Source organism: Malus domestica, chromosome 03 (genome assembly GCF_042453785.1).
Source record: "Malus domestica chromosome 03, GDT2T_hap1".
NCBI lineage: Eukaryota > Viridiplantae > Streptophyta > Magnoliopsida > Rosales > Rosaceae > Malus > Malus domestica.
In genome coordinates, this window is record NC_091663.1 from 5956514 (window position 1) to 5980656 (window position 24143).

The 24143-nt window shown below is 38.1% G+C and overlaps 3 protein-coding genes and 2 long non-coding RNA genes across 6 annotated transcripts; 4 read left to right on the forward strand and 1 right to left on the reverse strand.

Annotated features, from left to right (window-relative positions):
• The first annotated feature begins 1890 nt into the window (after positions 1–1890).
• On the forward strand, positions 1891–3542 carry LOC103407660 (probable 2-oxoglutarate-dependent dioxygenase AOP1). Of its 2 annotated transcripts, none has more exons than XM_008346552.4 (3): positions 1891–2426; positions 2536–2869; positions 2995–3542. In XM_008346552.4, the coding sequence occupies exons 1-3, from the start codon at positions 1969–1971 to the stop codon at positions 3235–3237; spliced, it is 1035 nt and encodes a 344-aa protein (XP_008344774.3). In that variant the 5' UTR covers positions 1891–1968; the 3' UTR covers positions 3238–3542. The 2 variants fall into 2 exon arrangements, with proteins under 2 accessions (XP_008344774.3, XP_070674968.1); XM_070818867.1 differs by having other exon boundaries at positions 1893–2426; positions 2938–3428.
• Positions 3543–9619: 6077 nt separating this feature from the next.
• Positions 9620–15733, reverse strand: LOC103418761 (SMR domain-containing protein At5g58720-like). The gene is made up of 11 exons (XM_008356868.4): positions 14829–15733; positions 14684–14709; positions 14307–14420; positions 12758–12819; positions 11828–12060; positions 11502–11578; positions 11374–11430; positions 10914–10981; positions 10713–10819; positions 10546–10616; positions 9620–10056 (listed from the first exon to the last, which is right to left on the reverse strand). Exons 1-11 carry the CDS (start codon positions 15394–15396, stop codon positions 9934–9936), a joined length of 1506 nt encoding a protein of 501 aa, XP_008355090.3. The 5' UTR covers positions 15397–15733; the 3' UTR covers positions 9620–9933.
• Positions 15734–17181: 1448 nt separating this feature from the next.
• LOC139194401 (uncharacterized) lies at positions 17182–17468 on the forward strand. The gene is made up of 2 exons (XR_011579169.1): positions 17182–17252; positions 17351–17468. It is a non-coding gene; the product is annotated as an uncharacterized lncRNA (long non-coding RNA).
• Positions 17469–19508: 2040 nt separating this feature from the next.
• Positions 19509–20349, forward strand: LOC139194405 (uncharacterized). Its single transcript, XR_011579180.1, has 2 exons — positions 19509–19564; positions 20102–20349. It is a non-coding gene; the product is annotated as an uncharacterized lncRNA (long non-coding RNA).
• A 1322-nt stretch (positions 20350–21671) lies between these two features.
• Positions 21672–22872, forward strand: LOC139194404 (uncharacterized). Its single transcript, XM_070818871.1, has 2 exons — positions 21672–22043; positions 22141–22872. The coding sequence occupies exons 1-2, from the start codon at positions 21687–21689 to the stop codon at positions 22675–22677; spliced, it is 894 nt and encodes a 297-aa protein (XP_070674972.1). The 5' UTR covers positions 21672–21686; the 3' UTR covers positions 22678–22872.
• Positions 22873–24143: the final 1271 nt, after the last annotated feature.

Consider the following 24143-nt stretch of genomic DNA (forward strand, 5'->3'; position numbering starts at 1 on the left):
TAAATAATTAAACCATTTAATTATTCTTACTCATCTCCATTGTTTCTTCAATCTCCACCTTACACGGTGTACGATCCATTAGGTTCCTTTTAGCGAGGCAGTGGACGATTCAAACTCTTTCAAATCGATTGTGAATTGAAACTTACTTTCAATTCTCCCTTTAGTGATTATACATGTTTAGAGCTTCCACAAACCAAGAGTGACACCTAGCAGCATATCATGGTTACCCAAGCTAATCAGAAGAGGTGGAGAACCTATTCAGTTTAGGATTACAAATGCAATACGGTCTTTCTCTAATACAATACTCTTGACCACATTGTTTGGTTTGATAGTTTATTTATTCATGTCTACTATCCAATGTGATTTGTGTGCTTATATGATTACCTTGAATGTGATTTGGAACGCATTCCTAAATCTCATTCATACTCTGGCCAGAGATTCTTCATCATATCATAGAGTATTCTCCCTCAAACAGTTTGAAGGTTAGAGATCCTTTGTTACGCATTCACTTGCCTCCATGGCTAAGTGGCTTAACCCCAACGATGCCGTGGACACTCCAATGGAATGACGTTTGACATAATCAAAGATCAAGGACTTAACCACAAGACAACGACGATGCCTCAGGTCAAAGGACTACTTTGCATTATCCCAACCATGAGTTCTCATGTGACATGAATATGAGAACTCTTCGTTGATCGTATTCAGTGAACTCATTCTCTATTGAGCACCTACGTACTTGTCTTGATGTCACACACACCAATGACTCGAGACTAGTCACTCTCCCTGAGAGAAGACACAGTACGTACTGATCTTAACGGACTGTCAATGCCCAATTGGCAATCCTATGATCAGGAACATTTAGGATGTGTCTACGAAAGAATTGTCTCATGAATCTAACTTCATTAGATCGCATTCTCCCAATCACATATTCCTTGGACTTTATCGTTTAAGCATATAACATTTATATGAGACGGCTCAAACAATAATCTTTGCCTTTTATAGTTAAACTAGATTAGTTTAACATGTGAAATGTCCGTAAAGTATCATCATATGATTGGCTTTAGGGCACATTTCCAACATTTATATGTTTTGTTTTACTCAATTTAGGGTTAAATATAAGAACTAAATATTGTTTCTCATTTTTCCAGCTCCTAATTCGCATTTCAGATTTTCCTTCTACCTCCATCACAGGTTAACAATGTTAACTAATCTATGTTGTAAGTACTATAAATATATCAACATATAGACTAGTATGAATTTATAAATATGTGGAAGATGAAATTTTTTTTAACTATGTTTATGGATGATAGGTAGATTAAATTTTACTTATTTTCGTAGATACCTGTATCACAGGTTAAATGTAATTTATCAATCTATGGTATATCTGTCACATATATGATGACACATTAATTAACCCAAAAATAAATAAATTTAATTAAATTGAAAAGAAAAAAATAGGAAATTGGACTAAATCCAACCACACCACAATTTTTTGGACTTGATTCCAAGTAACCCATATAGAAATTGTAAAACGGAATAACTAGAACATATTGAAAACATGATGAATAGACATATAATGAGTGTTCGTCCAAATATCTAACTAATCTCTTACAATTTATTAAAAAAATAATATGCAAAATGAAAAGTTATCTATTTTTAGTCTAAGTGAGAATCGCAACCTAAGCAAGCTCCTAGGAAGATGCCTAGGAAGGTTTAGGCACCATTTCTTATTTTCCGAACGGCTAGGGATTAATTGTGCGGTGACGAGTAAAACAATGTAATTAAAAATCAAACACGCTATCAAAGAGATCGGGACTTGAAACCTCCCACTTTTAAATTCATGACCTTAGTGCTACATGTGACCTTCAATTATTACCATCTAATAATTGTACTAAAAAAATTAAGCACAACACCTGCTCCCACCTAAACTTATCATTATATGGCTATAAATTTGTCTACAATGATACCATGTTCATCCCATTGCTAGATCTATCAGTGAAGCAATTCCTGAAGACTAAATTAATAATTGGGAGAGTTCAAGAGAGAAATATGGGGTCAGAAACTCAGCCTCCTGTGGTTCCCGTTGTGGACTTATCCAGTGAAAACATGAAGCCTGGAACAGATGCATGGCTCTTGGCATGCAAAAAAGTCCAGCATGCCTTGGAAGAGTTCGGCTGCTTTGAAGCTGTTTACAAAAAAGATACTTTGGAAACTCAAAACTCCATTTTTTCTGCGATAAAAGATTTTTGTGATCTTCCATTAGAAACTAAAATGCAGAAGACCAGTGATAAGCCTCTCCACAGCTATTTTGGCCGAAATCCGCTCTTTCCTCACGATTTTTCCACTGGCATTGAGAATCCAGAAACTGTAGAAGGAGTTCAAAAGTTCACTAGTATCATGTGGCCTGCAGGAAATGAACGTTTTCGGTATTTTGTTTCTCACTCCTAAATTTCCTTTTTCTTTTACTGGTAACTAAATTTCAACATTGGTATACATAGTGCCTAACATTGCGCAACTCTTTGTTCTTTGAACCAGTGAAAGTGTTCATTCCTTCTCAAGGATGTTGGTAGAATTGGATCAAATGGTGACAAGAATGGTATTTGATATTTATGGGGTGCAGAGGCTCTATGACTCTCACAAGGCATCAACCACTTACCAGCTTAGATGCATTGAATATCAAATACAGGCCATACAGCAGACGGATAAGAGTGACGTGAGACTCTTTCCTCACACAGACAAGGGTTTCACAACCATACTGCATCAAAATGAGGTAAATGGTTTGCAGATCAAAACAAGGGCTGGCCAACGGATTGATTATGCACCTTCTTCACCTTCATCTTTTATAGTATTTGCAGCCGATGTACTCATGGTACGTGGATCACTTTCGCATATCATATAATTCTATCTTATATTTTTATAAACTATAGTAATTTACAGAATTCAGGTGCCAGGCGCAAACGCACATGAACTTTCTTTTCTACTTTCATTTGGTAGGCATGGAGTAACGACAGGGTATACGCAAGTGAGCATCAAGTCATCATGAAAGAGGAGAAAACAAGATATTCGGTGGCATTATTCTCATATAAAAATGGGATTGTGCAAGTACCTGAAGAGCTAGTTGATGACAAACACCCCTTACGATATAAGCCATTTGATCAATTTGATTACCTTCGTTTCTTTCAAACTGAGGAGGCACAGAAAATTAAGCATCCTATCAAAGCCTACTGTGGTATTTGAGATCTCTTTTGATCCTCACGAGAAATTTTTTAATGTGTACAAAATACGGAATGGTATATTACATTTCATTGTATAAGCAGAATGAAGTTTTATTTCTCAAGTGTCCTACCACTTATGTAATGACATGTGATGTATCCTCTGTGTTTCCACGCACTGAAAAATCTCTCAATCCTTGTGCATCAATGTTTTTAGATCCTTGTCTTGGTAGAGGTACCAGAGGCTTCTTCTGCAGCTTCACTATTGAATGTAATGTGTGATTTCTTTTCTTCTTCGTTGTTGAATAAATAAAGTTGTGTTGTTTTTTCCGATGTGTTCACTCAATTTTTTTTTTCTCACGTCTCATCCACTTTACGGCATCTAACCCTCCCATCTCCAACTCCTGTCAGTCATCCAAGGTACCTTCAACACCCAACAGTAAGAAAAGCATTGAGCGAAACATCCCAACAGTAAGAAAAGTATTGAGCGAAACATAACTTCATATATATATAGAAGAATCCTTTTAACGAGAGGGATCTTCATTTTTCTAAAAAAATGGAGACACCATCTTGATATTTGGATTTGATTTTAATGAAATTGTGTGGTTGAGATTATGTGGTTTGTGATTTAATCTCAACCACACAATTTCATTAAAATCAATTCAACGATGAGGAGGATGTTCCTATTTTTTTAGAAAAACAGGGATCCCTCTTGTTCGACATGGTGCACGTGCATATCAACAATTATTGCAATCTCTATGCTCTTGTTTTTGCAGATCACTGTTTGGGCCATAAATAAAGATAAGGTCTGCTATGGAGCCCATCCATTTGTATTTACACAAAATTTGCACGACCTCGGTACACCAACTTCGATGTCCAAATTAGGGCTCAAACAATCACACAAAAATTCATCTGAAGCGCATATGTCGTACAAACGACCAGAGCCGGAGAATATCTCGCTCCCTTAAATGCATATGCACACGTCATCCGCCACAATGAGGTTACTACTATGATCCTGCAAACCACCAGAAGACGCAGTTGTAGGCCACCTACCAAGAATTACAATCATTATCAACGACAGATGATTGATCCACCCCTGTTCCAGCTTAGCAATATGATCGAGGTTGCTTCTTCTCCCCTGCCTATAAATAGAGCCAAAGACCTTCAAGGTCTTGACCTTTATCAAATTCAATCTCTAAGATCAACCCCACTACTTTTTAACACAGACTCAATTGGTCTTCAGCAAAATTCTCTTAGCTTTTAAGCTACAATCTAAAATTCTTCCTTTGAAGCAAACACTACCTATGATTCATGAGATCTAAACCTTTACAGCTTTGGCACTCCAAGGTATGATTCAGTTGATATGCAATTCCAACCACCCTGATTTCCTCTCTGAGGCGCATGTTTTGTACTAAGTCCAATTTGACACCAGTGATCTCGGTAGACTTTTCTAGCATTATCTCACCCTTCATGGTTTGAATTCTGTTAGAGTTTTACAACTTTCTTTACATTTCCAGTCAATTTACATTTCAAGTTGTGTAGCTCGGCTCGGCCTAAATTTTACTTTTGTAATCATGATTTCACAATGAAATGGTTACATTTTGTTTCTCGTTTGAGTTCATATTTTGATTTCATTTACTTTTTGCAAGCATACACGAAGTTACACTGAATTTTAAGTCCTCATTCACTTGAGACACATAAAAGAATTTAACTTAACCAACATCCCACTCGGTGCATAATCATTTGGTTAAGAAGTTAGATTTACCCGCAACTTTCACACACACACACACACTCGAACACAAACACTGTTTGTTGGCAGCCTCCAACAGTGACATAGTTATTCTCTCTTTCTCTTGAGTCATCCCTTGACGCCGAGACTAAAAGCAACACTCAGAGATAATAAGTGTTGAACACAGTCCAAACCCCGTCCAAGTTTTAACACCAACAATAACAGCATTAGCTAAAAAATTAGAGTAGACAATGAATGTGTTCAAGCCAACCCAGCTTAAAGATTTCCTGGCTTGCCTTTTCATCGGCCTCTCGTGCAAATATTATTTGTACCTTCACCTAGGCAAATGCAAAACATACCAGATTAGGCAATGATATTTGCAACTCAAGGAGGGATAGGAGAGTTCAATACGGAATTTATTGCATTCTTGCGAACAAGCAAGGGATTCCATATTCACATCCACATTATACAACGTAGCCGTTCCAGTCTTGAGAAGTAGTCTAACGGTATTATCCTCGTTATATCAGGAAGATTAGGAAAATCCCCATGATCTAGTTCGGAAGACCACTCTTGCCACTCCCGCATGTGGTCGAACCTCTGAAGTTCCAAACATCTAAATGCAGGTTTAACTCCCCCATAAAACTCACACTCCACTGACTTCACTCCATTCAACCCTTTAATTCCCCAAGAAAAACAATATTCACAATGCTCATGCTTAAGAAGTAATTAAGAATTCATAAGTTTAGTAACCAGAGCTCACAAATTGGCATATAAACTTGATCAGAATTTGAAGACTGTCATCCTCTACGAAGTTCTTCAGGATGTTTGTGTCAACACCACCGGCACCCTCGTTGCAGGGAGGCAGATTGTCTGCTCTCCTGTTTGGGTGCCCTTCCCATCCCCTTTTATTTGTACGGTCACAGTTAAGTCACGTCAACATTTTATATTCTTATTACTTTTTGTCTTATTATCTTTATAAAAAAATCAATATAAAATATTGACGTAGCTTAACCGTGACCGCACAAATAAAAGGGGATGGGAAGGGCACCCAAACAGGAGGGCAGACAATCTGCCTCCTCGTCGCAGTCCTACCATGGCATTATGTGCTCAACTATCTTTTTGGTTCGAGACTTGGGAGCAGTCTCTCCATAAAATGGGGGTAAGGCTAGCCGACATTCACCTCTCTCAGACCCTGCGTAAAGCGGGAGCCTTGTGCAATGGGTACGACCTTTTTTTTTTTTTTTTTCCGATGCTCAACTGTCTTATTGACCAAAGACTATATAGAAACTATCATGAAAGATAATTTTCTACATACATGTTCCTTCTCGGATCTATGGCTTGTTTTTATATCAAAGCGGTTTTCTCCACAACTTTACAATGTCTGGCAAGCATCAGGGTTTTTCTTATTTATGGTTATTTAGAAAGTAAGCCTCCTTCCTTTTCACGCCTTTGTCATTCTACTCTAGCCTTGGAGTTTAAGGACCTTGCAATTTCCTAAGTTCAGCCAATTACCCCTTTTAACTTTTAGGCTATCTCTAATGGAGAGGGTTAAAGGTTTAAAAGCTAAAAAATAGCCTAATTTACCCAAAAACTCATCTCCAACCAATGGTTGGGCTATAATTCTATAAAGCCCACCAGGCCATTAGTTGGCCGAAAGGGCATCAAGTTGGCCAAATGTAACCCCCCTCTTAGTCTCTTTTTTGGGGCAATATTCATCAGTTGCAATAATTGATTAAAATTCAACGGCTAGATTTGAAATCATCTAAAAATAGTTTAACTAAATTAACCAATAATTTTAAAGTATAAACTTAAAATTAATAAATAATTGAGGGGGCTATGGTTATCTCATTCAATTGCAGATGATATATGAGTATGGCCTAACACTGTTCATTCAAAAATAAACTTTCGTAGGGCTATAATTCTGCATGAAGTTATATTTAGCTCTTTCGGATAGAGATGGCCTTATAATTGGCCATTTTCTGCCTTGAACTTTAGTTTAGCCGATTACATCCTTGAACTTTTATAATTAACTAATTCCCCCTTGAACTTTAACTTTAGCTGATTATCCACTAAATGTTTATAATTGGCCAATTTCTAGTAATGAATTTGTTGAGATGAGTAATTACTTTTCTTATTTGAACTTGGGTCTTGAAATGAAATAGGTGAATCAAGACGGTCATATGAATCAAGTCACAAAAAAAACTAACAAAATGGCATCACAACACCAACATATTGCTGAAAATGCAAGACCATGGACAAGATTCATAGTTGTCCACATTAGGGATAAAATTCAAACAAAAGTGTGCGAAGTGAATTAACAGAAGAGAAGAAGAAAAATAACCAATATGTTGTCCATATTTAGGGATAAAATTACCCTTTTGCCCTCTAACTATTGCCATGTGCTATGCATATGCAAGGATAGATGCAAAATTGGATGAGAATTTCCAAAATCTAACGGCGGGGAGGAAATTGCCGATTATTAAAATCCAGGGAGTTAATCAGCTAAAATTAAAATTCAAGGGAGAAATTGATAGCTCTTAACAAGTTTTCGGAAGGCGGAAAGGAGGAATCGATAAATACCTCTTTTGGATAAGAAACTTTTAGTCTCCTGAAATTTCGGTTGAGTCTTATAAAGCTCCTTCTAGAGTTCCTGTTTTTTGCCATCCCCATTCATTCCCTTGGGTCAAAATAAATACAGATGACCTTGATAAAAGTAATTTGATTCTCGACATATCTCACCACTTAAACCAGCCTTACAAAAGTTTTTTTTTTTTCCACTATTAATGGTACTCCAGCCCCAATTATTGGGGAAGGATCTTGTCTACTGCCATTATTGTTTAACTTATATCGCACAAAATTACTCCATGGAATTGGAAACCACCGACCATATCTTTGTTGGTGGCTTCTTGCTGCATGGAATATGTGATATTTTCTTTCACTACTCAATAAATTAAGTTTGGTTAATATCAATTTATTACCTTGAAGTTTCGTGATTTTCAGCATTTGGTACATGAAGCTTTTTTCATTCCAGAGTCACACCTCAAGTCTTAATTTCGGAACAGTCTCATGCATCCGTTAGGTTAACTGTTAAGTCAACTATTAACTAATGACGTAGCGTCCAAGTGGACAATGCCTACGCACCACGTGTTAACATAGGCCCACATGATATTAAAAAAAAAAATTAAAACTAAAATTTAAAAATTAAAGAAAAAACAAATAAAAAATGCCATAGGGATGCGTGCTTCTCCTTGGGTTTTTGCAGAACCCTTCTTTCTTCCCCTTCTCTGGCATTCATCATGGCGATTCCGACGATGGAGAGGAGTAGCAACTGGCTGAGTTGAGAACAGGAGAGGCGTAGTTGTGGTGATCTATTCGTCGGAGCTCGAGCGAAAGTGAGTCTGCAAATTTGAGAGCGAGGTTGGAGATTACGGAAGACAAATCGTGCGGCTGTCAATAATTGTACTCCGGTTGGAGAGACGTAAAGGCTTCGGTTCCGGCGAATTGTAAGAATGTCAAACACGGCAAAGGTGGGAACGGGCAAGACATTGCCACCGCCACCTACCCCAGCCCTAGATTCCGCCTAGCCCACCCCACCGAGGTCCCCACATCTACAAGCTCAACTCTTTGTGGCCAATAAGTCATCCCTCTCCACCCTCTTCACCTCCCCTCCCTTCCAGTCCTTCACCGTCTTCGTTCTTGAAGTCTCTCAGACACCTTTGGTTGAAAACCTTCAGTTCAACAATTGGCCTACCCACCCACCATCTGGACCTCCCGATCGACGACCCAGAATTTGTTCAAATACAACAGTGAGGACGCAGTTGTTGCTGGGTTTGTGCTGTAAGAGGAGCAAGGGAGTGCAATAGGAGGAATGGGTTGGGGAAGATTTCTTTTTTAACTTTTTTAGTTTTTTTGTTCAAAAAAAAAAAAAACTTTTTAATTATTTAAGTTTTTAATATCCACGTGAGTCTATATTGACAAGTGACGACCAATTATTATCCACGTGAGCGCTACATCACCAATTAACGACTAACTTAACAGTCAGCTTAACGAATGTATGAGACTGTCCTAAAATTAAGACTTCAAATATGACTATGGAATGAAAAAAACTTCATATACTAAATGTCAATGTGCTTGTATAGTATAGTCTCAACTTTTAATATTAAACCTAAAGGCGAATGAACGTTAGTACTCGAGTATTGGATAAACCAAAAATTGGGGCTTCATGTGACTTTGAGGAAGAAGAGGAAAGACTCGAAAGAGGAACTTACCTTTAGCGTCAATAACACCAGGCTTACAAATCATCATTATCTTGTGCAGTTTGTTCACGAATTTCACTTCGATTCCAACACATTTGGACTCTAACATAGAATAGAAAGCCGCTTTCCGGTGGAGAACTCTTGCTCACAAGCTCCGTCTAGCCAGAGTAGCAGCAGGAAGGATAGGAAGACCCGGTAGGGAATACTCTGCCTATTGTCATTTCTTGCTGCCGTAGACAACATGTAACACAGTTGGATGGCTCCCTCAAAACCATGTTTTAAGTGTTCTGTTTTACCTCCTGTCTGCCAAATCCGTCAAATTCTCTAAAATACTGAAATTGGCATGTGAAGAGCCTGTCTTAATTGTATATGAGGCGCGAAAACGTAACTTACGAGCATGCAAAACAGGAACCAGGAAAAAGTATCAAACGACAATGCATGTTATGATCAAACTGTTTCAGTTTCAGGTCATTGTCAACTCGGTTAAATTTATACAGTTTTCTCAAGTTATATACATGCCCTACACACAGTAAGTACAACGAGCAACTTGAGCTGAGCTAGTTTCTTCAATGAAGGCGTCTAAATAATTTAGCGACCTAGAGAAAAGAGATGAATATGGACATCTGTTAACCTGGCCTCCAACACAACATTAAGGCGACTACACTTTACCTCCCTATTGACTGACAACAACACTGACCAGAAAAGGGATCATGCCTGGTAACCACGCTAAAGGAGGTTAGTCGGGATCACTCTCCGCATCCAGAAAGCTGAACTCTCTATGTGAACCTAGCTTAATTAATACTGCTCCTCGATTCTCTTCGCTCCATTGAATACCTTCATTCTCAACAAGTTCAATGACCTGTACAATGCAAGCAGCAAGAAAAGTATTGAACGAAGCTTATATTTATAAGGATAAGAGATCAAATAATCCAATTAAAGAAACCAAGATATACTTTGGATAGTTCTAACATTTCTTACAATCATTGCATAAAAAGATGGCAAGGTAAAATTCATTGATCGTTACATTCATTTATTATGCTATATACCCACATATTGGCAGGGGAAGAAAAGAAAAAACAAACTCTGGATAATTGTTATGAAAACTCAAACTTCCCAAAAAGAAAACCGTTGTTAGCGTTCAACCGCTTAAAAAAGAATCCCTAATCAATATGCAATCGAGTGAAATAACACCAAAAACTACACTAGCAACATACAAAAAAGCACCATCATAAAGTAAGAGACATTTTATTTGCACAGATGGGCACCAGTATGAAATTTTAATATGCATTACCAAGCACCCCACTATTTCCCTAAGAAATTCATGCCACAGAGAATTTGAAACCCCTACCGATTGCTTCAGCTTTGACTTTCCATAATCATGTGACCCGTACCCTGTGATAACCCTGAGGAATTGAACCGCTGCACCAGAGCAAGCAAGTAAATTGACCATACTAAATAAAATTGCAGAATAAATTTGTTCAAAGGGAAAGCAAAAAGAAAATTGCTAACACTTACATTGTGCATACGTCCCAAACAGTAGATGGATTTTTAAAAGTTTCATGGCTTGTTTGACATGTTGCCCATGCAAATCAATTGTTATCACATTTTCTATGTCCTTGTTTCTGCAGATTAGAGCATTAGCTTAGTTTGTCTACAAACACGAAATGTGAGAGTTGAATAAGACAACTAATATTTTCAAGCCAGTATTGCACCAACCTAGCTTTAAAGATTTCCTGGCTTGCCCTTTCGTCAGCCACTTGAGCCAATTTAGTTTGTATCCTCCCCTAGCAAATCAAAAGATAAGAGGTAACATTTATAACTCAACTTGAATTCAACTCCTTTTCTATAAAATATAACTAAATACATTACAAAACACTTGTCCGTGAGGCTTTTGCCCTCTTGGAAATAGAACCTTAAACTAATACTCAAAGGGGCATCAACCTAGGATATTGTTTTATCCTACACCATTGAGTAGATAAGGAAATTGATAGAGGGAAACCAATGCTGCTTTGTTGGATGGAAAGTCCACAAATCTAGAAAACACACTGGCCAGACACTCCACCATCAATGGCAAAAGTTGACATGCATGCCTCAAAGCACATCATATTTTTCAATACATAGAAAGCACACTTCCCAAACAACAAAAACAATGTTATGCTCTTAGAGAAGCCCAAACCTGCTCAGCGAGGTAACCTGCATGTTCCCGTGCTCCTCTTGAATATGCCGTTGCAGCCTGCAGAAAAATGTTCCATCATCAGTAAGTTACTAAAATAACCACTGAAAGTAAGGTGTTAAAACTCTTACTTTCTGATAATAGGACCTCACTGAATCCCAGTGCTCCTTTGCAGTTCCTCTGAATGCATGATATTCATCTCCTTTAACTACATTTAAGACAAAAAAATAGAGGACAACAAAGATAAAGACATTGCTATAGCTGGGTAGATAGAGAACTTTTATATACTTTTGGGATAGATAACAGTTCATTCCAAGAAACAATAGGATACATTCAATAAATAAATCAAAACATTCATTCTGAAAATAAATAAACCATTAATATAAAATGAAATTAACCCCTAGCACAGGACAAGATGCAACTGCAAAGAAGCGTGAGGAGATCGAAAGTTTAGTACCATAAGTGTCCTGCTGTGCTTCTGCTGCACCAGAAGTGCAAACATTATACCCAGGTGCCAATGACTGCAATTTAGTTGCAACATTCTTCCAATTCATGGTTTTTGGTTCATATTCGGGACTCTTGGAGATGTTAAACAAAGATTCCAACACCTTTTGAGGGAGCTCTGCCGGAGTACTTTTGGGGCTAACAGGAGAATGAGCTTCAGAATTAGTGAGTACCTTCCCATAATTCCTAAAACAAAGAAAACACCATCAGGTTCTAAATTTTTAACATCCTCAAAGCAATGAACCAAAGAAATTGAGCTGAAAATTCTGGCCTACAAAAGGGACTAAGAAAAGTCTAAATTGTGCCATATTTGGCTAAAAGCTGCATAATAGCATTTAAATGGTGAATGAAATACTTACTGACATAATTAGCACAAACAAAATGGATTGACTGAAGAACAAATTATGACCATCCAGATTAAAAACAATTGGACATCTAGTTTTGGACAATATCAACTGTATCTCCGGGAAATACCTCAAAGGAACCAAAATGAGTGAATTCTCCAATAACATAATCCGCTTGTCCAAAGGTTCTCATGATAAGCTAACATCATATGCTAACTAAATGCATGGCTCTTAATGTTTGAACATAATATTACAGTGCACATCCTGATGCAAGATGGCTGGTTAACATATTAAACATTGTTCCTAACCATCAAAATCCTATATGGCCACACACTACAACATGACCGTAGAACACCACGAAAGTACTACATTTTGATAAGCTTTAAGCATACTCAAAGCTTTCATCTTTCCTTTAAAATAGAATAAACAACAGCTAGGGATATAAATTACAGTGTAAGGTTTAAGCATTCATCAAGAAAAAATAGAGGTAAAAAGAAGAGTCAATTAGAATAATTTGCCTGCAAGTGTATCCAGCATACCATATATTATCCTGCTCATATTCAGATGAATGAGAAGTGCAATCAGATGCCCTATCTGTCAGCTGTCACAAAATTATGCCATCAATACATATGTAATGAGGAAAAGAAATTTTAACAAGTAGACAAACGTTTTAGGGGCCAAAATATGTACAAATAACAATTCATAAAAAATAACATGAACTACACTGCCAGTGACTATCCTTCATAAGCCAACGCGTCAAGCCACATACTAATCTCTTACGAACAACAACAGAAACACATCTCAATTTCAATAAGACAACCCTCTGGAAAACCAGGGTAACGTCTACGTCCTATCAAAAAAGAAAAGTGGTAATAAAGTCCTCTTCAACTGTTTTAAAAGTGTAATGAATCCAGGGCAGCACGACTGATTTAAAAGAGTCAAACCTAAACCAAGAGACCCATCCTGATCTGTCAAACCCCCAACCTAACTTTCTATTTGTCAGTCTGTATGTACATTGTGTGTATGCATGTGTATGTGTGTGTTTGAGAGACAGGAGGGAGGAGGTGGTGTTGCTTGCTGCAATTTAAAAATGCAATATACACCAAAAAGTCCAGAAATGATCTGATAGTTTAAAATTCTAAGTGACATCGCACTAGTCAGGTATACTTGAAATGAGTTGAAACAATCCCAGCCTCCAGAAACTCAATCCCCCACTTGCAAAGAAGCGAGGCCAAGCAGAGCAGAACATTCAGAGGAGTATTTGTTCTTCCACAGGCCACAGTCTAGTAACTTCTGGCGAGGGACTGATAAGAACAGATTCTTAGCAAAAAAATAAACAAGTACAAGAAAGCAAATAGAGATGCTCCCGAATACGAAACAAAATATGGTATCAATAAAACACAACTACCATAAGCAATGAAGAACAAAAGTGAAGGCCGCCCTAAAGTCTGTCATGTGGGCAAAGTGAGTTTTAGTCTTTTACTGTCTAGGGTTTTAAAAATACAGGATGCCGGTTCCAGCAGGCTCATTAGTCCTTTACTTTCCTTGTTCTACAAGGATTATTTCCTTCTTCTTTAAGGATTTTAGGTTTACGTCTTTATAAATTACATCCAACTCTCTGGCGAAAGATTTAAAGATCTAATAGAATTGCTGGAGCTTTGCTTCTCTCTAGGTTTGTATGATGCAACCTAACCCTAGGTGTGATGCCTATGGCCTCTAGGAGTGATTCCTAGAAACCCTACAGGTGTGAAGTCAGCACTACTGACTTAGTAGTTTCAATCCTTATAATCTTCCTTTATCTTTCTTTCAAATATCTGCTGTGCCTTCTTTTTACAACTCATAAATTCAACAAGACTCAAACTAGACTGACATCCTCCCAAAATTGAGGTTGTCCTGCATCAAAGCACAAACCTATAAACTCACACCGTAACAACAAATCAGAGAATGCCACCATAAACATGTGAGGTTAACCATGCATGTGAGCTATCAAATAATGTTCCACACACTGAAAACAACTAAGAGCACAACCTTCGCTATTATGTTTACCAAATATCTTCACACATTTAAGAACACAAGAAGCATACTTACAGCATCGGACTGTTCGAAGGGGTGTCTACTATCTTCCTTAAAAAACATACTATAGTCAGACCTACTACAGGACTGTTCATACGAAGAAGAAACCTCAAGCAATGCATCCAAGGCCTGAAGAAGCACATAAATAATCATCAGATTACAACAGCAACAACCTATAGGTGTAATTATGGGTTCTCTTTTAGCTCGGACCAAGTTTCTAAAATGCCCGTGACACCTGATGACTGTTCTGCAATCATCTTAAACACTGACGGAAACATAATAGAAACTCTATACAAGCTAGCCACAACTAACTCATCTTCCTTGGCATAAGGCAGCACTTAGAAGAGAACAGAAAAGATGATAACTTTTCTAACTCGCAACGCTCCTAATACCTTTTCAACATCATACTCACACTGACCTGCAAAAGCAAAATTTCAGGTCATACAAGAAACCCTATTTCCACGACTAAAAGATATTTCATCTTTAATTCATCGCTTCCGCTACCATAAACATAAAAAACAAACAGAGGATACTTACAAAGGACGTCTCTAACAACCGCCAAGCTCAGATCAGACTCATCTCCAAGCATAGAACAAAGAAACTGCTCAGCTTCCTCTTCCCCTGCAGCACCTCCATTACCAAAACCCTTCCGCTTCGACATCTCTGACGACGTTGGACCCCTCCTGGGAATCGAGCTCACGTACTCCTTACCCAAAACCGTCGATACCGTTCCGGCGGCCGCCACAACCCTCTTCTGCTTACCCCTAAAACCCTTCTCGCTCACCAAATTCTGAATACAACCGGACTCGAACCCTTCCGACGAACCCGAACCCGAGCTCGAGCCCGCGTCCGATCCACCACTCGTTGTAGAGCTCGTGAACGGCTCTTCAGAACTTTCGGTTTCAGCCACCGCCCGTTCCAAAATCTCCGCGGCCTTGTTCGCGTCGCCATCGGCTTCGCGATACGCATAAATGGCATCGTCAAGCGATACCGACGAGAAAACTTCCGTAAGTGCGCGGATTACCTTCTGTTCTTCGTCTTCCTTGGCGACCCGCGTCGGATTCGCCGAGCTCTTCCTCTTCTTTATCCTCTTTGTGTGCTTCATCGCCGCTGCTGAAACAGCTAGGGTTTGACTAGAATCCGTCACGATGCCGACGATTGGAGACTGATGATATAAAACCCTAACGCGAAAATCCAAGGATTAGGGTTTCTGAGACCGGCCGGTGGGCAAGGAATAAGATCAGAAACCCTAGATTGCGGAGGCGGAGCGGGGGCAGAATTGGAGAATTAGAGAAGCGGATATGGCTAATTCGGGGATTTCTCAAAATATCAGATGGAGGTGGTAGTTGTGGGGGTGGGGTTGGCGAATGGTTGAAAAGGATATTTTTGTTTGGTTTTTTTTTTTGGTATTGGGGGACAGCTGTTTTAAACTTCCCTGAACCAAAAGGAAAATAATCCGACTTACTCCAATTGGATAAGGATTGTCTGCCCTCTTAGTTGTGGTGTCATTCCATGCTTTCCTATTTTGTGCAACTACGGATAAGTTACGTTAATATTTTATATTTTTATTATTTTTTATCTTATTATCTCATTAAAAAATTAATATAAAATGTTGACGGAGCTTAACCGTGACCGCACAAAATAGGAGGGCATAGAAGGGCACCACAACTAGGAGGGCAAACAATCCTTGTCCATTATCGGGGAATCTGTGGGGCCCGGGCATATCAAAAACAAATTAGTAAGATTCTCTCCCTTCTTATTCTCATTCATTTTCCTCCTCTTTTTTTTTTTATTGATTCTCATTCCTTTTCCTTTATTTTTATATTCTCATTCCTTTTCTTTTCCTTTGTTTTTTGAACAAATGATATTATTTACAGTAAGATGAAGAGATTGAGCTTAGTTTCACAATGGGTTAATAATAATGTGGTTCAAATTCGTTTTTTGCGAGAATCGAACCTGAAACCTCTCAGGTACAAGTGAAAAAGAATATCACTAGACCGTAATACTAAGTAACTTCTTTTTTTTTTGGTTAAACGATAGAAATGTTAGGTTAAGTGTCATTTAGTATTACGGTCCAGTGGTATTCCTCTTCACTTGTACGTGAGAGGTGTTAGGTTCAATTCTCGCCAAATGCTAGTTTGAACCACATTATTGCTAACTCATTATGAGTCTAAGTCCACCATTTTTCCTAAAGTGTAGATAATATAGTTGGTTAAAAAAAAGTGTTATTATTAGGGAGCTGATGAGAATCGAACACTATCCTCTCACACTTTGTTTTTTTATCTTATTGTTTTTATAAAAAAAAAAAATTCAATATAAAATATTGATGTGACTTAATCGTAACCATTCAATAGGAGGAGATATAATAAGAGAGAATCCTCCTTCAAAAACAAGTAAATTAAAATTCTAAAATTTCTCTGTGTACAAAATTTTCAACTGATTTTAAATTTGTAAAAATTAATTCTTCAATTTTAAAAAATCAGTTTCAAAGTCATGCGCCTTTACAAGATTAGCTTCAACATTCTATGCACTTTTGCGATATCAATTTCAAAACTCTGGTCACATTAACACATTTAGGGCGTGTTTGTTTGACCTTCTTAGGGGGGACTGGACTAGACTACACTAATTGGTATTGTAGTCTGATGTTTGGTAGGGGCAAGGATTACGTTTAATGGGATTAGATCCGACTCGCACGGATTAAACCCTTCGCTAGCAGTTCTTAGCGAACCACCCCAAAAACGTCCGGATTCGTAAGACCTCCTCCCTCACGTCGTCCTCCTCATCCTCATCTCTGCGTCCTGCTCGCCGTCAGCTGCATCCTGGTCGCCCTCATCTGCATCCTGCTCCTCATCTGTTCCTCTCGTCGTCCGCTCCCTCGTCTTCACGTAACAGATCTGCTCCGAGAGTTCTCCAAGGACAGCATTCGCCTCGTCAAGCGCTGCCACAAGCCCGATCGCAAAGGTAATTCAGCATTCGGGTCGGATCTGTGTTTTCTCACAAGTTATATTCTTTGATATGCATGTGTAATTGATGAGATTTGATGGTTGATTGTCGTGTAGAATTCTCCAAGGTCGCGCTCCGGACAGCGATCGGGTTCGTCGTGATGGGTTTCGTCGGGTTCTTCGTCAAGCTGATCTTCATCCCCATCAACAATATCATCGTTGGATCTGTTTAGGTATTTATTGGATCTAATCAAATCCATTGATTGAAAATTATTGATGGAAATTGTGGAGATTTGATTGGTTTGCTTGATCGATGTATGATTTGATTAGGTTGTTTATTAGTTGGAATTCGGATTAATTTGATTTTGGTAATTGTTGTTTGTTCAATTTTATAAACGAATCAAAAGTTTCGATGAGGAATGTAGTGGTTGAGTTGCATATGTATACACACACACAGACGTTTGGTTTTTCTTCTATGCCAATATAGTTGAAATGGTTCTTTAATGTTGAGATTTTTATCAACTTTATGTTTAGATGTGTGCATCGCTCTTGGTTTTGAGTGTTTCATTCGGATTACGTTAATGGTTTGGAACGGATAGTCTGCATCGTGATATTTGGTAGAAATGGATGTGGTGAATCTGGTGATATGATCTAAATAGGGAGATCTTCTTGAGGCACGATTGATTAGTTTGAGTTCTGGTTTTACTCTGTTGTTCTATTATTCTGCTTTATGTGTCTTAGGAAATTGATACCGAATCAAGGACGTTTAACAGAATATTGATTCATAAAATTGGTCCAAAGATCTTGTATCTTGAATTTATTCGATTCGTATGTAATAATATAAGATTACGGTGTCATTTGTGTACTGTGTGTGCAAGGTGTATACAGTGTGTGTTTGTGTACTGTGTATGCAGTGTGTATGTATGCAGGGTGTATGCAGTGTGTGTATGTATGTATGCACTGTGTGTGTATTGCAGGGTGTGTGTGTAGTGTATGCAGTGTGTGTGTGTAGTGTATGTAGTGTGTGTGTGTGTGTGTGTAGTGTATGTATGTACTGTGTTTGCAGTGTGTATGTATGCAGTGTGTGTGTGTAGTGTATGTAGTGTGTGTGTGTAGTGTATGCAGTGTATGTAGTGTGTGTATGTATGTACTGTGTTTGCAGTGTGTATGTATGCAGGGTGTATGCAGTGTGTGTGTACTTGCAGGGTGTGTGTGTAGTATATGCAGTGTGTGTGTGTAGTGTATGTAGTGTGTGTGTGTAGTGTACTGTGTTTGCAGTGTGTATGTATGCAGTGTGTGTGTAGTGTATGTATGCAGGGTGTAGTGTATGAAGTGTATGTAGTGTGTGTAGTGTACTGTGTTTGCAGTGTGTATGTATGCAGTATGTGTGTGTAGTGTATGTAGTGAGTGTGAGTGAGTGTGAGTGTGAGTGTGTGTGCAGTGTGTGTGTGTGTGCAGTGTGTAAGCAGTGTGTGCGTGTGCAGTGTGTGTGTGAATAAGTGTGTATGTGTGTAGTGTATGCAGTGTATGTAGTGTGTGTAGTGTACTGTGTTTGCAGTGTGTATGTATGCAGTGTGTGTGTGTAGTGTATGTAGTGAGTGTGAGTGTGAGTGTGAGTGTGTGTGCAGTGTGTGTGTGTGCAGTGTGTAAGCAGTGTGTGTGTGTGCAGTGTGTGTGTGAATGAGTGTGTATGCAGTGTGTGTGTGTGCAGTGTGTGTGTACTGTGTGTGCAAGGTGTATGCAGTGTGTGTGTTTGTGTACTGTGTATGCAGTGTGTATGTATGCAGGGTGTATGCAGGGTGTGTATGTATGTATGCACTGTGTGTGTACTTGCAGGGTGTGTGTGTAGTGTATGCAGTGTGTGTGTGTAGTGTATGTAGTGTGTGTGTGTTTGTGTACTGTGTGTGCAAGGTGTATACAGTGTGTGTGTTTGTGTACTGTGTATGCAGTGTGTATGTATGCAGGGTGTATGCAGGGTGTATGCAGTGTGTGTATGTATGTATGCATTGTGTGTGTACTTGCAGGGTGTGTGTGTAGTGTATGTAGTGTGTGTGTGTAGTGTATGTGAGTGTGTGTATGTATGTACTGTGTTTGCAGTGTGTATGTATGCAGTGTGTGTGTGTAGTGTATGTAGTGTGTGTGTAGTGTATGCAGTGTATGTAGTGTGTGTATGTATGTACTGTGTTTGCAGTGTGTATGTATGCAGTGTGTATACAATGTGAATGTTTTGTATTGTGTGGGGTTGATGCTGAATTGCAATTTGTTGTGGTTGTTGGTTGCAGAGAAGAGGAGCATAAACGGAAGGCTAAGGCTAAGGCTACTGCATTACAGGTGTCCTTTAATTTCCCTTTTCACATGCAATGCCTAGCAATGATAGCAATCCTCATACTAGTGTTCTTAGACACATGTTTATAGATGTATAAGAGTAGAACATTTTAAATATGATGCCTCGGGTTAATGAAAACTTTTTTTTTTTCAACGCCACCTGTATATTTGTTGCCTCGGGTTAATGAAAAGTTTTTTTTTTTCAACGCCACCTGTATATTTGTTGCCTCGGGTTAATGAAAACTTTTTTTTTTTCAACGCCACCTGTATATTTGTTGCCTCGGGTTAATGAAATTTTTTTTTTTTTCAACGCCACCTGTATATTTGTTGCCTCGGGTTAATGAAAAGTTTTTTTTTTCAACGCCACCTGTATATTTGTTGCCTCGGGTTAATGAAAACTTTTTTTTTTTTCAACGCCACCTGTATATTTGTTGCCTCGGATTAATGATAACTTTTTTTTTTCAACGCCATATGTATATTTGTTGCCTCGGGTTAATGATTTAGTTAATTTGTTTATTGTTTTTTTTTTTTTTGTTTGGATAGATATGGATCGAAGGAAGCTTTTATTGATCTTATTGTTAGAGATGTCTTATTTGGAGACAATTTGTATTTGTACGATTCTTGTGGTGATGATGCTACGTGGCAAACAGAGACATGTTGAACGACCCACATTGACTAACCGTTCACTTATTAGACGAGAGATTAGTTTGTGTTATCTGAATGGTATAATAGGGAATACTGATACTGAATGTGTTAACGAATTGAGAATGGATAGAAGGACTTTTGGCATATTATGCGACTTACTTCGTCAAGATGGGAGGGTAAAAACTGATGGTTTGGTGTCTGTAGAGGAACAAGTGTGTATGACTTTACAAATATTAGCACATCATACTAAGAATCGTAGTGTTGGCGGTAGATTTTATAGGTCGGGAGAGACTATAAGTAGGTATTTCAATAGCGTATTGCAAGGAATTTTGCGATTACAAGGTACCCTACTAAAAGTCCCCCAGCCTGTGCCTATTGATTCTACAGATGCTAGGTGGCGATGTTTTAAGGTATGATGAGAAATTTTTTTCATTTTCTCTAAGCTTTAACTCTTCATTCCCTTTGTATAAATTAACAAAAAGTTTATTATTTTTGGTTTTTAAGAATTGCTTGGGAGTATTGGATGGAACACACATTGATGTGCATGTACCTGAAATTGACAAACCAAGATACCGAACAAGAAAGGGTCGAGTCGCAACTAATGTGTTAGGTGTGTGTTCAGGAGATATGCAGTTCATATATGTGTTTCCGGGGTGGGAGGGTTCCGCATCAGACTCTAGAGTGCTACATGATGCGATTAGTAGGCCTAATGGTTTTAAGGTACCAGCGGGTAAGACTATTACTTAGTCTCAACTTTGTAAGTTAGGTTTAGTTCTGTTTGTCAACTACAAAACACTAATAAGGTCTGTTTTTTTTTTTCATTAGGTTGTTATTACCTTGTAGATGGTGGTTATACAAATGGTGAAGGATTCCTTGCACCCTATAGAGGAATACCTTATCATTTATCTGAATGGGAGGGACGAACACCTTCTAATAAGGAAGAATATTTTAACATGAAGCATTCTAAGGCAAGGAATGTAATTGAACGCTGTTTTGGCTTGCTAAAAGGAAGGTGGTCGATACTAAGGAGTCCATCTTTCTATCCGATAAGGACACAAGGTCGAATAATTACCGCTTGTTGCCTACTACACAATCTTATTAGGCAAAAGATGTCAGTAGATCCAATGGAGAATTTGCCAATAATAGAAGATGGACAAAATACAGAAGAAGGTGAATATGTTGGTAGTGTTCAAACATCGGACCAGTGGACTGCAATGAGGAATGATATGGCTCAGGAAATGTATAATGAGTGGAGAGCAATTAGGAACCAGCAACCGAACTAGCTATATGTTTTAATGATAACATTTTATTTTAGTATTCCTTTTTATCATGCATTTGTTAGATATTAGCACAATGATTGGATGGTATGCAAATTAATTGGATATTATGCAAGTTGATTGGATATTATGCAAGTTGATTGGATATTATGCAAATTGATTATTTGTATGGTATTTTCCTTCATTAAAATATTTTTTGTTTAGGTATGGATAACGATAATATTTTGAATGCTACTCAAGAGCCAAAAGGAAGAAGGCGTAAATGGGAAGCATTTGAGGAAGAAGTATTACTAGGAGTTCTTGAGGATTTTGTTGCTCGGAAGCAACGGTGTGACATCGGTGCTTTCAAACAAGGTACTTTGGTTGAAATAGCAAAAGCTGTCAATGTTTTATGTCCTCATTCAAATATAAAGGCAAATCCACATATTGAGTCCAAGTTGAAGAAATGGAAAAAAACATATAGTATGGTCGTTGACATGATAAACACAAGTGGATTTGCATGGAATGATGTCAAAAAGTGCGTTGAAGTTGACAGTGATGACGCATGGCAAACTTATGTGCAGGTTCATATCCTATTTTATTTATGCATTAGTTATATTTTTGCTGCTATATTTGTTACGCATGCTAAATTTTAGTTTTGCTATGTTGATATAATCTTAGAGAAATAAAGAAGCCGATGGATGGAGAAGCAAACCTTTTCCACTGTTTGATAGATTTGCATATATATTTGGAAAAGATCGGGCTACGGGTAATGTAGCCGAAACCCCTGCTCAAATGGTGGAGGAACAAAGTCATGATCATGTTGGTGAAAGTGATATTGGAGGTGAAAATTTTGTTTCTTCAATGAACCAACAAAGCCAACAAAGCACCCCATCTGAAAATAGCCAAAGAAAGAGGAAAAGAGCTGTGGGAAGTTCAAGTGATGGAACCGAGGCACTTATCAGTGGACTGAAAGATTTTTATGTTGAAAGTGGGAAGAGGATGCAAATAGTAACTGAAGCTTTAGTTCAAGGTACTGCAGATCATACTGACATAGCTAATGAACTTGAAGCAATGGGTCTCTCTCCTATGGATCAAATTGATGCATTGTCTCTTATTTTGGATAAACCAAAAAATGTGGGAGTGTTCAGGGCAATCAAACCGGAACTCAAGAAAGTGTTCGTCCAAAGGCTTTTAAGCGACAACGCAAGCGGATGAGGATTTTGGCTAATGTTAACATGGATGTATTTTATTAACGTTAACATGGATGTATTTTATTAATCATACAATCTTATGTTATGACTTATAACTTAGCTTTGCACTAGTATTTTGGCTTATGTTAACTAGCCATTTTGTAAATTATGGAGATCTATTTTGGCTAATGTTAACTAATGTTAACTAGGATTTTCTAAATTATGGAGATCTTATGTACTTGTATTTGTTGAAGTTGCATGTATTGGCCACTATTATTTTTCTTCTGTTGGGTGATAGAGTTTAAATCAAGCTACATTTGCAAATTAAACCCAATTCTATTAGCAGGTAATAGAAACAAAACAATTGTCAATTTTTTTTAAGATTCATAATATACATGGCAAAAATATGCTCCAATTAACCCATATCATGAGATTTGTAGCATTACTCTATTACACAATGGCAACAATTTGTAGTTCTAGTCTAAGCAAACACAAATCTGGTGAACAGTACTGTTTTTCTTATCCTGCTTCTTAGTCCGAGACTGCACCAAACGCTTCATTAAGTTAGTCCAGCTTAGTCCAGTCTAAGCCAGTCCAGCTTAGTCCCGGCAGCTAGTCCAGTCCGAGACAGTCCGGCGCAACAAACGCACCCTTATTGGATTAGTTAACGACTTTAACAGCGGCAGATAAAGTTAGAGACCAAAAAATAATTTAGAGAGGGCAAAGTTGAACAAAATATCTTTCAAGGGACTACAGTAATTAAGTCTTAGTAAGTGAGATAAATAGAGGCCGTTGAGTCTGGGACCATATTTTCTTTATATTGATTGCCCTTTTGACCAGAATTTTAGATTAGGTAAACTTTAAAAAGCATATTTCTTTTGTATTAACTTTACAAAAGCAGAGACACTAGTGGTGGCGTTGGCTGCTGATGTTGAACGTTGGTTTATGCATCTTTTCCGTTGTGTTAAATTTTGATTCAAGTGGATGGACACCTGTCAAATGCATGACTGATAACTTCATATGCAAAAGTGAATGTTCGTCACCAGTTGGATGTGATTTTCAGTATTTGTAACTTCTCACACACGTTTTTTATTTTTAACCATCGAACTAAATAAATCAAATGAAACCATCGGCCATGATTAAACAGTAATGGGATTCTGCCGGCACTATATGACGTACCAAAACCCAAACTGACTACAGCTTAATGGGCTACAATTCCATCCAACAGGCCCGTATAATGCTCGGATAGGCCCGGCCCAATTTACACCTTCCGCATCTTTGTTTTTTTGTCAAACGATAAATTTTGTTAAATTAGCGATCGATGGGTTCGAATCCACATCGTCATGTATGAGCTCAACTATTTTCTACCATTGTAATAAAAGGTCATTTGCACCTTCCGCCATTTCTCAATCGAAATAAAATACTCGCATGTTGATACTTACTCTAAGGGGATCCGATATTTGGAAAGAAAACCACCAAATTTTATCTATA

Excerpts from the sequence above, each read along its gene's own strand:
- LOC139194404 (XM_070818871.1), top strand. The coding sequence starts at position 21,687 with ATGGATAACGATAATATTTTGAATGCTACTCAAGAGCCAAAAGGAAGA. Across the intron at positions 22,044-22,140 it reads CATGGCAAACTTATGTGCAG|AGAAATAAAGAAGCCGATGG; the intron begins GTTCATATCCTA and ends ATATAATCTTAG.
- LOC103407660 (XM_008346552.4), top strand. The coding sequence starts at position 1,969 with ATGTTCATCCCATTGCTAGATCTATCAGTGAAGCAATTCCTGAAGACT. Across the intron at positions 2,427-2,535 it reads GCAGGAAATGAACGTTTTCG|TGAAAGTGTTCATTCCTTCT; the intron begins GTATTTTGTTTC and ends TCTTTGAACCAG. Across the intron at positions 2,870-2,994 it reads TTGCAGCCGATGTACTCATG|GCATGGAGTAACGACAGGGT; the intron begins GTACGTGGATCA and ends TTCATTTGGTAG.
- LOC103418761 (XM_008356868.4), bottom strand. The coding sequence starts at position 15,396 with ATGAAGCACACAAAGAGGATAAAGAAGAGGAAGAGCTCGGCGAATCCG. Across the intron at positions 11,431-11,501 it reads TGAGGTCCTATTATCAGAAA|GCTGCAACGGCATATTCAAG; the intron begins GTAAGAGTTTTA and ends ATTTTTCTGCAG. Across the intron at positions 10,820-10,913 it reads CAGGAAATCTTTAAAGCTAG|AAACAAGGACATAGAAAATG; the intron begins GTTGGTGCAATA and ends TCTAATCTGCAG.